Source organism: Emys orbicularis, chromosome 8, assembly GCF_028017835.1.
Source record: "Emys orbicularis isolate rEmyOrb1 chromosome 8, rEmyOrb1.hap1, whole genome shotgun sequence".
In the NCBI taxonomy this organism is placed as follows: domain Eukaryota; kingdom Metazoa; phylum Chordata; order Testudines; family Emydidae; genus Emys; species Emys orbicularis.
This window is the reverse complement of record NC_088690.1, coordinates 106744718-106760336: the sequence shown is the minus strand read 5'-3', so window position 1 is coordinate 106760336 and position 15619 is coordinate 106744718. Positions and strand designations below refer to the sequence as shown.

At 41.4% G+C, this 15619-nt stretch overlaps 1 protein-coding gene across 2 annotated transcripts in view; it reads left to right on the top strand.

Annotated features, from left to right (window-relative positions):
• Positions 1–15619, top strand: part of RNF130 (ring finger protein 130) — an 85470-nt gene that overhangs the window by 59393 nt on the left and 10458 nt on the right. Inside the window, exons 6-9 of one of the 2 annotated variants that reach the window (XM_065409066.1) lie at positions 6988–7084; positions 8145–8349; positions 10537–10630; positions 12912–13101. In XM_065409066.1, the coding sequence (XP_065265138.1) occupies positions 6988–7084; positions 8145–8349; positions 10537–10630; positions 12912–12927 (412 nt within the window). In that variant the 3' untranslated portion in view covers positions 12928–13101. Of the gene's footprint in view, positions 1–6987; positions 7085–8144; positions 8350–10536; positions 10631–12911; positions 13102–15619 lie in introns of those variants that run through there. The other variant, XM_065409067.1, reaches the window with a different exon arrangement.

Here is a 15619-nt window from a genome sequence, read left to right as displayed (position 1 = left end):
CATTGGACAGTGGGTTTCAATGACTTGTGACACCAATGTAGTTTACTTCTTATAGCCCATTGTGAACGTAGCATTTCCTTTTGCTAGCTGCTAGAATTGTGCTCTCCTGTTTAAAGTCCTGGTCTGACACTCTTATGCATTGGTACAATGAAATCTGGTGTGGCCCAATGTACAATATAAGCAAAGCCCTGTGTGCTCCGTAGCAAGTTGGACCTAAATTCTGTGGCAAGACTCTAGTTTTCTGGTGCACATAGGTGTTGAGTTTTGTGGCAGATTCAAGTACATTCAGTAAAATTCTCCTCTTTAATTAAATATGAAAATGACTAATATGAACAACATAGTATTACTTGTGCGTATTGTAGTTAAAGGCAATGTCTCTTACACAGCCACCTCTGTGCTCCAGAAGCTGAAATGTTTTCAACACTCTGAGCCTGTAAACATGGCTGCTGGAACTTTGTGCTAAGAGGACATAAGATAGCCTCCATTTCTACCCAGCCTCCCTCAACACAGGGTGACATCATTTTTAGACTTGAGCATTTATTTAAAATTTTTCTATTGTATTATCTTATTATATAATTTTTTAATACAAGTAATGAAACAAATGCGTCAAAGACACTAACAAAAGACAGATCTCTTAAATAACTTTTCCACTCAGATTCCACTTCACTTTTCCATCGCAGCATTGAGGCTAGGAAAAAGGAGGGAGACCAGAGTGGGGATGGGGTGATGAGGAGGTAGCGAGTTGTCGGTGTAATGAGTGGTGTGGAAAGAAAGAAAGGAGAAGCTAAGGAGATGGTTTTAGAAACGAGGAGAGAGGAGTTTGGGGAAATCAGATTGGAAAAGAAAAGGAGAAAGGAAGATGGGAATAGAAAATGAGTCAGGAAGAGGGGAAGGAGGGAGACACCAGAGGCAGGGAAAGAAAGAGTGGACAGAGGGAGAGGGGGGACGGATACTGAGAAACAGAAGAGCGAAAAGAGAGGAAGGAAAGGAAGAACAAAAGCAACACAGCACATTTTAAAAATATATTATTATAAGGTTGAATGCCAAATTGATAAGTAAAATACAGTACATACACGTTTTGGGCCAGCTTCTTAATTTTCCTTTGTGCTAGGTGCAGGAATGGAGAGGGTGACAAAGATGACTAGCCATATCTGTGCCTGCCTTATTCTGGTGCTACTATAAATTGAGATGGCTTGTACCAACCATCTATGGACTGTTATGCTGGAGCAACATTCTTTGGAGTATAATGCATTCCACCCAACCTCCCTTTACTAGGGAATGGTAGGGAACAATTACACCAGCCAAAGAATCTCCCTATAATGGGGCTATTTTGTGGGGGACGTTTAGGCCTACTTCCCTCTTTCTGGAATGGCATAAAGGGTATGTCTATACAGCCTGTGGCAGCAAGCCTCCCAGCCCAGGTCAACAGTACAGTGCTTTGAAGTTGCAGCTCAGCCTGGAGCCTAGGGCTTCGGAGCCTGAACTCCAGCCCGAACCGCAGCTTCGAATGCTGTTTTTAGAGTGCTAACCTGAGCCCCACTAGCCTGAATCTCTCAACCAAAGCTGTGAGGCTTGCTGCCACCCAAAGAGGTCACGTTGTACAGCAGAATCCGGTCACTGTTTACATACCCACATGCAGAGGCTGATTGGCTCAGGCATTCTAAGGAAAACAAAACTAATTAAAAGTCACTTGCTGGAAATTCTGCCAGCATGGGGGTGTCCTTTGCTGCCACAGAGCTGACTTCTGTGCCTCCTTTCCTGCAGCACCCTGTGCAGGAGGAGGAACAGGGCCGGAGCACACTGCACCCAGTTATCCCCTGCTGGTATAAGGTTTCTAGGAGACCATAGTAAGCTAATGTGAGTTAGAGCAGCTCCCTCAGAACTACTCAGGTTTGTCCCTTTGGAATGCTCCGTTTTGGACTAATTCACATGTATTTTGGGGGGAGGAAAAGGTCTCTGGTGTGGATACAAGGACTTCCTCTTTCAAGCTCAACTTTATAAATTACTCATACTTGTGCATTATTGTCTTATCAGTTTGTAACTGCTGTTCAACCCCTGGAAATACCAAAAAACCTGGACTGATCAAGAGCCACCATATCAAGGCCAGCAGGATATTTAGGGGAGAGAGAAATAGCAGGCAAAAATATGTTGATTAAAACTTGGCGGGGGGGGGGAGATTGGAAAACATTTATAAGGTTTCCCAGAGTTCAAGAGGTTTAAGAACCAATAGCAAAGAATGAAAATATCAGAAAAGTAGTTAGGTTTTAAATGCACAGAAACACCTTATCAGACTGTTAATATCTCTTTAAAATAATCTCATAATATTTACTAGGTACACATTGGAATCCATATCATTCAGTGCCTGATTTGATCTGAGTGGTTTTATAGCACTGATTAGCTGATAACAGCATATTAAAGCTGTTTTCATACTTATGTGGAGTCTTGATGTCTGCTGTTTCACAAAATATTAGATTGTTGTAAATGCATGTCCCACTCTAAAATCCAGACTATGGAGTTTTAAAAAAAAAATACGAGTGACTAAAAGCATTAAAATGTGTAACACAACACAGTAACGTAATTATATGTACCATGGGATTGCAAGCTCACTTCTACCTCAAAGGACAGCTGAATAATCATTTCTGTGCTCTCATGAGTGATACAAATAAAAAGTTAATAACTATTGACAGCAGAAATAAGGAAATAGGGAGTGAAGGACAGTTTTTTGTATAGTTGCTCAGGAAGGATGAGCAGAGTACCTATCCCATTTTTCACACTTATGTTTGTCTCACATTCATTGCCTTAATAAAGATTCTAGAATGAAGTAAGGACATCAGCAGGCTGGTTAGTGGAGCTTCTTAAGTTTTCTTGATTAAACAATCCAGCATATTCAGCAGTATATTTGTAGCTTGGTTAATACAGCTCTCCATGCCAGATAGCTGTGCCGTGCCGTGCCATGTCAAACCAGCCCATGAATGCAGGAGAGTACAGTTCTGATGTCAAAAGTGACTAAAAATATGATCATAGAATATCAGGGTTGGAAGAGACCTCAGGAGGTCATCTAGTCCAACCCCTTGCTCAAAGCAGGACCAATTCCCAACTAAATCATCCCAGCCAGGGCTTTGTCAAGCCGGGCCTTAAAAACCTCTAAGGAAGGAGATTCCACCACCTCCCTAGGTAACCCATTCCAGTGCTTCACCACCCTCCTAGTGAAATAGTGTTTCCTAATATCCAACTGAGACCTCCCCCACTGCAACTTGAGACCGTTGCTCCTTGTTCTGTCATCTGCCACCACTGAGAACAGCCGGGCTCCATCCTCTTTGGAACCCCCCTTCAGGTAGTTGAAGGCTGCTATCAAATCCCCCCCACTCTTCTCTTCTGCAGACTAAACAAGCCCAGTTCCTTCAGCCTCTCCTCGTAAGTCATGTGCCCCAGCCCCCTGAGCATTTCCGTTGCCCTCCGCTGGACTCTCTCCAATTTGTCCACATCCTTTCTGTAGTGACGGGACTAAAACTGGATGCAATACTCCAGATGTGGCCTCACTAGTGCTGAATAGAAGGGAATAATCACTTCCCTCAATCTGCTGGCAATGCTCCTACTACTGCAGCCCAATATGCCATTAGCCGCCTTGGCAACAAGGGCACACTGCTGACTCATATCCAGCTTCTCATCCACTGTAATCCCCAGGTCCTTTTCTGCAGAATTGCTGCTTAGCCAGTCGGTCCCCAGCCTGTAGCAGTGCATGGGATTCTTCTGTCCTAACTGAAGGACTCTGCACTTGTCCTTGTTGAACCTCATCAGCTTTCTTTTGGCCCAATCCTCCAATTTGTCTAGTCGCTCTGGATCCTATCCCTACCCTCCAGCGTATCTACCTCTCCCCCCAGCTTAGTGGAGTTCCATATTTCTCTTCATGTTTAAATGGCTTCCAATCCAGTGGTGCATAAAATTATGTTGTGTTGCTTTAGGGTGGCAATTTATTGCTTTTCATCTCTTAAATTTCTTTTTAAAACTGGCTTTTAGAGTGAGACACGTTCACAATCTAATATTTTGGAAAATTGCAGATATCAGATGTACTCCTATTTCCAGTAAAGTTATTTTTTCCTAACTGCCACCTGTGCAAACTCAACCTTGGTTATTAATGTCAAGCTGAAATCTTTCCTTGTGCATCATCACTGGTAGTAAAGGTTCTGCAGACCAGAGTAGACTCTTAGTTATACCTGTACATCCCCACTCCCCTTAGTTGATTTGAACAAGTACTACTGATTAGAACATAATTACATTGATGTACTTGAGTATTGCCACCAGCTTAATACCTGTGGACATAAAATTATTATTGTACGTGCACTACCTCTTTCCATTTTTACTAACAAACCTTTTCAGGAGCTGTTCTCCAGGAAGTCAACCTGGAGACTTAGTAGCTTCCTGGTGACATGCCTCCTCTGTTCTGCTTTTAATGTCTCCTATGGTAGAGAAGGAAGAATGAGCAGTATTACTATGATTTTAGAACTCGGGGACACATGCCATGCTCAGCATCTCAGGGGGCACAGAATAGAAGGCAGAAGTAAAGGCAGCTATACAGCGCCGTTGCACCTCCCTGATTCTGAGCTGCTCTGATGGCCAGCTATAGGTTGCTCTGTAGCCTGGAATAGATGGTGCACTTTACATTCTCTCAGGTGTGTCAGAACAAAGCTGTTTCTCAGTTAGCTATGCCCACTTAGCCACATAGCCTACACCAAGAGGAGTTTTTCTTCTCATGTAGGACCATCACCTTCCTGAACGATGTTAGCTATATCAACGGAGGCTCTATTCCATCAACATAGCTGCATCTACATTGGAGATTTTGTTGACATAACTGTTGGTCGGGGTATGTGTGTGGTTTTTTTTTGTTTTTTTTTTTTTTTTTTTTCACCCCAACTGGCATAGTTATCCCAATACAACTTTTCAGTGTAGACTAAGTATATTAGTACATGGCTGTGTTGTATTAAAGTAGATAATCTACTGATACCATTTCCTTCCCCAACTACTCATTGTCAAAAATGTTCTACAGGTAAAGTGACAGGTCAAGGAAGGCCAATCATCTTCCTTTGCCTGAGCGTGTTGTTACTATCCTTGTACAGTCCTTTCCTGTTAAGTTTATATCAAAATCAATGTTAATTACCTCTATATTAATCAATCTGTCTGAAAGCATGTCTTTGCAAGCCACGTGGGTGGCGATACAAATCTCTTGTCTAATGCAAATTAACATGCTGTGCAAGTAGAAGCCCATTTTGCTTTCTCATTTTTAGATTTGTTTTTACTATATAAGATGGTTAACCTGTTTTTCCAGTTCTCAAAAGGTATGTATGATAGGGTAAAGCTTCTAAGTGTTTCTCCTTCCTTTGACATACCTTTGCCAATTATAAAAGCCTGCCAAGAATTAATCCATAATAGGTTTGGTTTGCTTTTAATTGTAATATGGCAATTGATTTTTAGTTCAAACTTGACTTCTAATGGGACTGTGCTCTTGCCACTTAATTGAGAATAAGTCCTGGATGGAGCTTAGTGACATGGGAGGAGGAGGAGGAGGAAAGCAGCAACTTGTGTGAAAGCAGCTGCTGCAGAGAGGCTCTGCTGCTGCTCAGGGCTGTATTTCAGAGACCCAGCTGTATTTAGGGGAGTCTCTCCCCTATCCCAAGAATCCAGCCTGGAGAGGCCACAAAGTGTCCCAGCAGCTACAACTGCATGGGGAGGGAGACAGCCAATGTAGTTCAACCAGGAAAGGGAAGACACTACTGCTGCTGCAAGTTGTCACCTTCTGAACCTGCAAGAGAAAGTTCCCTCAAGGTGTCAGTGTCAGCAGGTTGGCCAGTGCCCGCACAAGCCAGTTTAAACTGATGGAAAGTAGAGAGGTGGCAGTTCTCCCTCTTGATGACAAGCACAGAAGCACTAAAAAGACTTAGCCCCCTGCTAGGGAGAGGCAGCAGCAAAATCACCAAAGTTGATTATAGCACTATTATGTCAAGGTAGAGGAGATGGACACTCTCATCCCAACTTCCACTATTATTAGTTATTCTCAGTTGTAATGTTTCTGGTCCTGTTTTGACTACTTAGTAACCCAGTTAGCATATTTGAACAATTTTAATGGGGCAGGACCCTATTTGAGATAGTCAGTACCTAAATACTGTTGCAATAGGTACTTTCTAAATTGTTATACGTATCCCCTTTTAAAATGTTTAAAATTAAGGATTATCATCTGACACAGATACAGGATCTTAACTAGAACCATATACTAAAAGAAAACATACATGTAAATTTTACCCTGCAGTTTGTACTGTGGTTACATCCAGAAGAATCGAACTTAATATGCAGAAAATAATCCTGCAATGATCCAATTGTGGGATTAGGATCTTCATTTGTATACCTGATATTTAGCTAAATGATATATTATCAGTAATAAAAAATATATAAATATTGCAAAAATCTGAAGTATACTTAGAAGACATCACAGGTTATTTATTGTTACAGGTGTGTGTAAAGTTACTAGCACTGTTATTTGGTGGAATGCCTACATATTCAGTATGTCACAGTTTTACACCCATTAAAGACAAGGTTGTGGATCTATATAGATTCTGTAGTTCACGTTATAAACTGATCCTGTTATTGGGGCTTCAGCAGGTGCCAAGGGTCTGCGTGTGCAGGCCCAAGTGCAGAACCAGGGCTTTAAGTTCTATTTTTCCTAAGTGAATCATGATTAACTGATGGCAAAGGAAAGCAGAATTTTAGATTTCCTTGGTCCAGACAGCACAGAACACTAACAGAGATGAATTCTGCAGTTAGGTCCATGATGTTCTTTTCTTCGTCTCTTTTAGTTTGTGTTGCAAGCTTCTAAATTGTTTTCATTGGAAGTTTCATTTCTGAAATCTCATCTGACTGTGAGACTGTTTGTGCTGTACACTATGAAACTCTGTGCAGGTTAATAAATTGTGTGCGCCCCTGTGTATTCTTTTCTAGGCACGTTTTCCACAAAGCCTGTGTGGATCCTTGGCTTAGCGAACACTGTACCTGTCCTATGTGTAAACTGAACATTTTGAAGGCTCTGGGAATTGTAGTAAGTTACATATTTGTGACCTTTATTACATAACTGATACAGCCAGTTCAAGTAACTTCTTCACACAAAGTAGCTCATAATAAGAAATCCATCACAGCAGACATGGTGGGTTGGCAAGAGCATATTGCTCAGCCGTGTTGGAGCCCTTCTTCCTGTGGTTTGAGTGTGGCCTCTGATCTGTCTTTTCAGCCAGAGGACCTCAAATGCATATAGAGAGGTTGAGTGCTCGGAGAATCCATTCTGCAAATACCAGCTGCTAGCTGATTCACAAAGAGACATTAGAGGATGGTCTCAAAGGAGATCTTTCTCCCGTTTTCTTGTCCGGGGAGAAGTTCTGAGTGCATTGGTGATTCTCAGGCAGATTATGCCCTTCATATAAAGGGGAAGGAAAAGCTTATGCCATGTCTATAGTAGCTATCAGGTCAAGCACAGCAAGGGAGAAATCAGGCCCACATTCCTAGCTGTGTCAAACTGCACAAACTTTCTAGAAATAACAGCAGATAACACATTGTGGGCAAGCTACTTTTGTAATTAACATACCTGAGTTGGTAAAGGAGGAAACAGTGTAATTTGACATGACTTGTCTAATACCTTTCACTATTGATGTAGAGTACAAAGAAATCAGCTTTTATGGCCCCTGGTAACAAATTTCTTTACTCTTAAGAATATACTGTTGTGTATAGGCCACCAACATATTCAACTCCCTCTCCTGAATCATAATATTTTCTGACCTATGTACAGAAGGGTTTTTAGCCTTGTTGTTGTAGCCTTATTGGTCCCAGGATATTAGAGAGACTGAGTGGGTGAGGTAAAAGTCATAAGCTTTTGAGCTACACACAGTGACCTGAAGAGCCAAACATTTCTTTTCACCAACAGAAGTTGGTTAAATAAAAGATATTACCTCACCCGCCTTGTCTCTCTATGATAGAGAGAGGCTTTTGTACATATTCAGTGTCTTCTTTATTTAAAAAAAAAAAAAACACTTAAGCAAGGGAGACTTTTGCAGGCTGCCTGTGTATAGAATAATTAACATTTTAATATGGAAGTAATGTTTTTCCAGCCAAGTGTGCCATGTACAGATAACGTAGCCTTTGATATGGAAAGGCTCACCAGAGGCCAGCCAGCCAATAGACGATCAGCACTTGGTGACTTTGCCAATGACAACTCACTCAGCCTGGAGCCCCTACGTACTTCTGGGATGTCACAGCTTCCACAGGACGGGGAAATAACTCCAAGGACAGGGGAGATCAACATTGCCGTAACAAGTAAGCATTATTTGTTTTTTATAAAGGTTTAATGGTTTCCCTGTTGTGTGGTGTCTGTTTTTGCTGTGGTTCTGCACAGCAGGGCAGCGGTGAAACCTTTCCCTATAGAGACAAAGGTGACCTCTCTCAATGTAAGAAATATACATGTTTTTTATTGAAACTGATAACTTCAGGGACTGTTGCAAACACTTTCATTATTAATGGTAAATTCATTTAGAACTGCATACAATTATTAGGTGAACTTCAAGAAAAAAATTAATTTGGTAACCAATGTGGGAAGCGTGGTTGGCAAAAAGGAGTCTACTATTTTTACACAGCAAAAATATACTGCAAGACTATTATTGAACGGGTTAGTAGTTACTAAATTGGTTATAGGTATTATCATGGGTACTTAGACGCTTTCTCAATTAGTGTGTTGCATTTGGAACCCCTAAGGCCCAGGAGCAGAGATCTAAGAGATTAGCCCTAGTATTTGTCATGTCTGCCTTTATAACATACGATTTTTGTGTTTGATGCGAAGGTCTTTGAACCCAGCATAATCTGGATGTTTCGTGGTATCATGATATTGTAGGACAGTGAAAGCAAACTATTTGCAGGGCTCTCTTCAAAGGAAAAACGGGAGGAAATTCCACTGAGTAGATTCCACCTGGGGTTTCTGGTGTATAAACAAAGACCCTGAGAATACAGTATGCATGGCATTGCATCATTTTCTAAATGTTTTAGGGTAATGATTTGATGTATGGATAAGTGTTTGTTTCTCATTGCATCACAGAACTCAAATCCATGTTGGAGGCAGTCGATTTTCTCATATTTTCTTCATTCATATCTATTCACCCAATCTCATAAACTTGGGGGACACTGCTTGTATTCTTACCTATGTTAATAAGCAGAGTTACTAAAAAAAGCTTCTAAATACAGTGCATTATGGAACATTTCTTATGATGCTACAACAAAGCAAACTTGTGATAGAAAACTTTCCTTTTTCCACTTTTCCCACCTTTCCTCCAAATTTACCAATATCCATTAGTGTGCTGGCCTGAGAAGGGCAAATCCAAACTCCAAATCTAGTTCGTTCACAAAACCAAGAAGTCACTTTGTCCAGCATCTGTCATTACTAATCCATCCCTTATTTAGCTCTCCCGAACACAGATTAAACCTGGTAACAATTTTTAATGTTCAGAGTGTTCCCATCCAGGAGAAAGAAGTTTGCAATTAAACCAGGCTAACTGCTCAACTTCCTTGAAGGCAGGTGTGTTGACTGTCTGTTCCCTGTTGTAGTACCTGCCTTTCAAAGATGGAACACCGTGGTAAAGAAAAGAGAAATATAAGAACCAGTTCATTCTGATAGTGGTTATAAAATAAAGTTTCTTTAAAAAAAGCTTTTCAGGTTTTAACTTTCTGTATAACACACATTTCTCTGGCACACTCAAGTAAAGCCTAAAATACATCTTACTAAACCAGAATATTTGTAATTAAACCTATTTGCACATGCAGAACTTCTCAGGAGGAGAGAGAGCATAGTGTCTGTTTAATAATGCCTTTGATATTGAATGCTTTTTTTAAAAGGTCATAGCAAAATATTTCTTATTTTAAAGCATTTGTACATTTTTATAATCATTTGAAACTGAAATCTGTTTCCTTTCCAAATATCACATCCTTCCGTTATGTGGAAAATTTGTTAGAGTTGTGGTTTAGTGCTTGGCAACTGGCACTAACTTTGTTTAAATAAAAATAGCCCTAAAGTATTTGCTTTTAAAAAAATAATTTAATTTTTTATAAGTATGTGTCTATATACACATGTATATGAAGTCACATTTTGGGCTCTCCAAACCAACCCTGACAATATCCATATTAACTGGGAGGAGAGGAGAGCCTTCATTTACATTTTTCCTTGTCTTGCATTTCACTTTACTTTGTTAAATGATCCTTCTTTATTGCTAACCCTGGGGCTCAGCCAGGAGATATTGTTGTGCCAGGCTTTTTTTCCACATCTTCTCTCCACTTCTTCTTTGCTAGCCTTCTCCAACCAGTAACTCTGTGGCTAACTTCCTTCTGCTTTACTTCCTGGTGCCAGTCCTGGCTTAGAACCCTGTAGCCTTCTGCCAGTGGCGTTTGAGGGAAATGTTCACATCGATTTGACATAAGCCTTCTCCCCCGAGTGATTTCCTCCCTTTCCTTTATCAACAGAAGAATGGTTTATTATTGCCAGTTTTGGCCTCCTCAGTGCCCTCACACTCTGCTACATGATCATCAAAGCAACAGCTAGCTTGAATGCTGACGAGTAAGTAAAAATTTGGATATGCATCTATCTATTTGGTTTTGGTGCTTGTGTCACAGGCAACACTGGGAAGAAGTGGCAGGGGGGGAAGAATGGGAGAAATGAGGTTTTTTCAAAGTGTGAGTGCCTTCTCTTTCTATGTAAAAGTCTTTACTAGAAATTGTTAATGCACATGTAGCTAGATTTGCCTAAAATAGCTCCCCGCAAAGGGGAAGTGCAAAAAAAAGAGTGGGGTATCAAAGAGCCTGGTTAGACCCTGTAGTTTTTGAATTAGCATTTAATCAGCTGATACATTTAAATAGTAAGCTTATACCTTTAGTCCACCAGGCCAGACTCTGCCTGATGGGAACTAGTAGTTGTTACCATCTGGTGGCTTTCTGGCAGCTTCAGTCTGTTTCTCAGATTTCAGCTCAGCAAGCCCATTTTCACTGTTGGAATTCCTTTTCACAGAGGAGGAAGGATATAAATGTTACATCACTAGGGGAGCTCCTTTCAGTGGATTTTGGGACTCAGGAGCAGTAATGGGAAGTTTGCACTGCTGCTTCTTGCTTTGTAGATATCGAATTGCAGCTAGTTATCAGGGAGTTGGCAAAATTAGAGATGGTGACCTCCATACTTAAGACAGTCGGCTGCTGTGAAAAATAGCCAGAAAAACTGGGGGAGGGAAGTTGTTAGGAGTTGTGTACATGTGCCTGTGAAAAGGAATTTCTGCATTTCTGGGCACTGCCACGTGCATTAGGAAGAGGATAGAGAAAACTCAGTCAATGTATACTCCTAGAAGCAGAACCAGTTACATTTCTGGCATTTCCCCTTCAGCTCCTCATCTTGTCTTCCTGTTGATGCTCTGTTGGTTACAGTTCTTTCTTTTAGTAAGCAGCAGGAAGTATTGCATTAAATTTCACACCAACTCTTTTTATTCACAAGGAGCTACAGCATCCAGGGAATTTCTTCAGGCCAGTATTTAAGTGACACAGGCAAAGACTGCATCATAGTTCACATGACAATCAGCAACAGTGGTAGAACTGAAAGCTTAGTCAGTAGATTAAAAACACTATTTTTAAAAAAAGAGAGAGAGTGAAATAGACTAGTGAAGATGGAAAGAGTACAGAAAGGGGGGTGGCAAAAATTTGCCCCTTTCTCTCTCCATGGAACTTCAGTACCTGCTGCAGCCTCCCAACCTCCATGGCTTCCCCACTGGATTTCACTGGAGTCTAAGCAACCTCTGACTCTGCTGCCAAGTTAGGCTACCTGGTTTAGGCCTGTCCCCTGTGTATGCATGCCACTATTTTTTGATTAATTGCTTCACTGCTGCCTAATGTGCAAAGTATATCAGGTGAAAAGTTTCTCCTATGTTGGTCAATGTGCCAGATACGTCATGACTCTCTGTTGTGATTTCCATGAAATGCCACACTAGTATAGATGCAAGAAAGGAGGAAAAGCAGAAAAGCTTTTTACTTCCCATTTCTGCCTGTAAAAATGAATGTTGACAGTGCCCCTGCAATCAGTGAACAATAACTAAACATGAAGGTAGGGATTTCATTTTCCTCTTGGAAGATGAAGCAAGCAGGAAGGAGAAGTAGTAGTACACTAAGCAAGTGGACGATGCTAAGCATTCTGTGATGGAATTCTCAGAGCATTTCTCAGTCAGTGAAACCCTTCCAAGGGACGTTCCCTGCTGCTTGCTTCCTCTTCTGTCTCCCCCACTGTTCACACAGGTTGATTTAAGGCATTAGTTGCTGTGTTCATGTGCACGTACAAAAGATAAATAATGGCTCCAGACAACTATGACCATTTTTATAATAATAAGAAGGGAATAACGGTAAGGGGCACTTCATTAAATGGCTGCTTTCACTTGGCCTTAAAACATCTCGTGGTATTCCCAGGCTGGGGAGACACTTCCAGGAACTTGTCTGACTTCTCTGCTGCCTTGCCTGTTAATTATTTAGATAATAGGCAAATTTTGCTCTATATCACCAGAAATAACCTGAGACTGGCCTCCCAAAAGCAACTGCACAACCACATTTCATAGTCCAGAGGCTCCTGGCATTGGGCAGTAATTTCCCAGTGGTTTAGAAGCAAGACTCAAACCTAAGGCAGTGTTGTGAAGAATTCTAGTACCAGATATTCTTCACTCATTATAGTAAGCAATGATGTGGGGAACCGCATTCACCATTTTTAGCTCTCTCTAATTTTCACACTTGACTTTTATTTGACAGTTTTTAGTTAAACATTCAGTATTAACTTTAACTAATATAGATATTCTGTCCTCTTTCTTACCCCACAGAGCAGAATGGTATTGAAGAAACACTTTCTGACAGATTTGCCTTGGAGAGACACCTATTTTTTTGCATCATTTATTGATCATGCAGCATACGCAGTTACATTTAGTACATTTATTTTTCATTAAAGTTTGCTAATGCCAAAGCTTTGTATTAAGAAAAAAATGAAGAAATAAACTTTAATTATGAAAACTTTTTCTGTAGTTGAATTTTATTTTCCATGAACCTTCTGCATTGAATACTCTATCTTTAGTGTTTTGTGTGTGATATATTATTGCAATGTGTGTATTGTCTAACCTCCTGTCACAAATGGCTTCATCTTTGCTAGATTTTTATGCTTCTCTTTTTACTCTGGGACAGAAATAAGCATGACATCCACCACTTGCACGGTGATTAGTGACAGCATTAGTGGAGACTGCTCCATACCAGTTTGTTATAGTTAGTCACATAACTGGTCCCAATGTTTGTAAATATCAGATTTTTTTCTTGACCTTTTTACAGAGTTGTTTTGAACTAAAATACTCTTTTGTGTTACCTTGGGACACATGTTACCTATGATCTCTTGTCTTCAGTCTGGTCCCCGCAGAAAGTTTGCAGTTCTGTTTTCCTTCTTCATAATGCATCGGAAGATTAATCTTCCTTGCCCTTCCCCCACTACCAGAAAGTGAAGCTAATCTACACCACCTCTTCCTGCCTAATGCTGCATGAAGAGGTGGTTTTTCCCTCCTCTTTCCGTTGCTGAATCTCTTCACAGATCAGTAAGCTTACTGAATAATGGTGCTGGTTCATGTCAACTCATAGGTGATTATGCAAGATGGAAAGATTGATAATGATCTTGACTGTAATATGGTAACTCTGATCGTGTCCTTTCCTGCCATTCTTTGCTGGGGATTTTCATTTTCACACAGGCTTATTTATCCAACTAGACAGTAAGAAATAACCTAACATTCATTTCAAAAATGCATTCTGTCTTTGGCATTGGATGTAGAGCTGCTAAGTTCTGATTCCCAGTCAAAGGCTAATGTCAGAGTTAATGAGATTGGCTGGTGAAGTGGGCAGATCAGTTGGGGCGGGGGGGAAGTCATAAGCTGATCGGAGTTAGAACTTGTTGTGGGTTTTCTCTGTTATCAAGATTTAACTGACATCCGAAATCTAACACTATAATTAAAATATACCAGTTATTTCCAGCTATCAAAGAGAACCATTTTATTAAACTGTGATAGGATTTAGATTTTCAAATGTACTTGGAGTAGGGAATTTTTTTAGGTATAGGCACTTCTGGAATTCAGGAAGGCAGCCAAAATCTGCATTAAAATACTTACTTAATTTGTAGCTGTCAAGGAGCCTTCAGCTGAGAAGGCAGCTTTTAGAAATGAAATGTATGTATGATCGTTTCAATAATGTTAATAGCGGGTTTTTTTAAAGTGTCTGTGTGAAATTTTGAAAAACATGAATGCAGTCAATGAAATGAGAGCAGTGAATCTGTTTTGAAAAATCTGGGAAACCTTGTTGGATGGATTTGTGGAGGAAAAACTCCTACGTGTTGTGCTCCAGGATTGGCTTGTTTTAGAATCTGTGTTTATCAGCTGAATGTTGTTGCCAAGATGGATGAATGATGTGCAGTATGATGTAAAGCACAGACTATACAGTAAGGGGATTACATTTTTCACCAACTTCCTAAAAGCATAAGGCAACTGAAATGGCTTTAAATCAAATAACACCTATACCTGCTGGGATCATGGTCTTAAACTTATTTTTAAAGATACTGTGGAGAGCTAGTTGGGGAAAACCTGTGTGGCTCTAGAAAGCAGATTCTTCAAGTGCTTGTTCACGTCGATTCCAATCAGGTATGTGCGCACCGCGTGCACCATCGTCGGAAACTTTTTCCCTTAGCAGCTCCCATTGGGTCGGCTGGGGAGCCCCCTGGAGTGGCGCCTTCATGGCGCTTAATATAGGACCCTGCCCACCCGACCCCCCCTTCAGTTCTTTCCGTTGAAACTGCGTCTCGTTTGCCTTGCAAGTGCTCCCTTAGCTTAGTTATCTAGTTCTGTTTGTTTCTTTTATAGTAGTTGTTGTTAGTGTCGTTTAGTATAGTTAGCATAGATGTTGGTGAGCGGGATCGTCCCTATCCCCTCACCCCTTTTTGGGCTCCGGGGCATGCTGCAAACCCAAGGCTTTAAGTCATGCAGTGTATGCCACAAGCCCATGCCAAATAGCAACCCCCATGACTCTTGCTTCAGGTGTCTGGGGAAGGCATATCAGTCCGAGTGCTGCAAGATCTGCAGGGCTTTCAAGCCCGGGACTAAAAAGGAGCAGAATTTCCATTTAAAGCAGCTGCTCATGGAAGCTGCACTCCATCCAGCAGCCCGTGACCGCCAAGGCCCAGAGCGCTCCTGCATCGGTCCGCGAATCGGTGCCAAGGAAGGACTCTAGTGCAAGAGATCCTCGGCACCGGCGATCCCCGGCACCGCAACAAGGAGTAGTGGCCTGGCACTGATCTACGTCTCCGGTGCCCCACGAACACAAAAGGGCTGACAGAGGGCACTCTCCTCAGAGAGCTGCGGGACTGCCAGGGGATGCCTTGCTACACCAGAGGAAGGACCCAGCTCCCAGGCAACAAGAGTCCGTGCCATTGACTCTGGTGCCCCAGGAGGCACCGTTGAGTCCGGCTCACAGCGACTCTCCATCAGGGCAGTGCCAGGTGGTGGTGCTG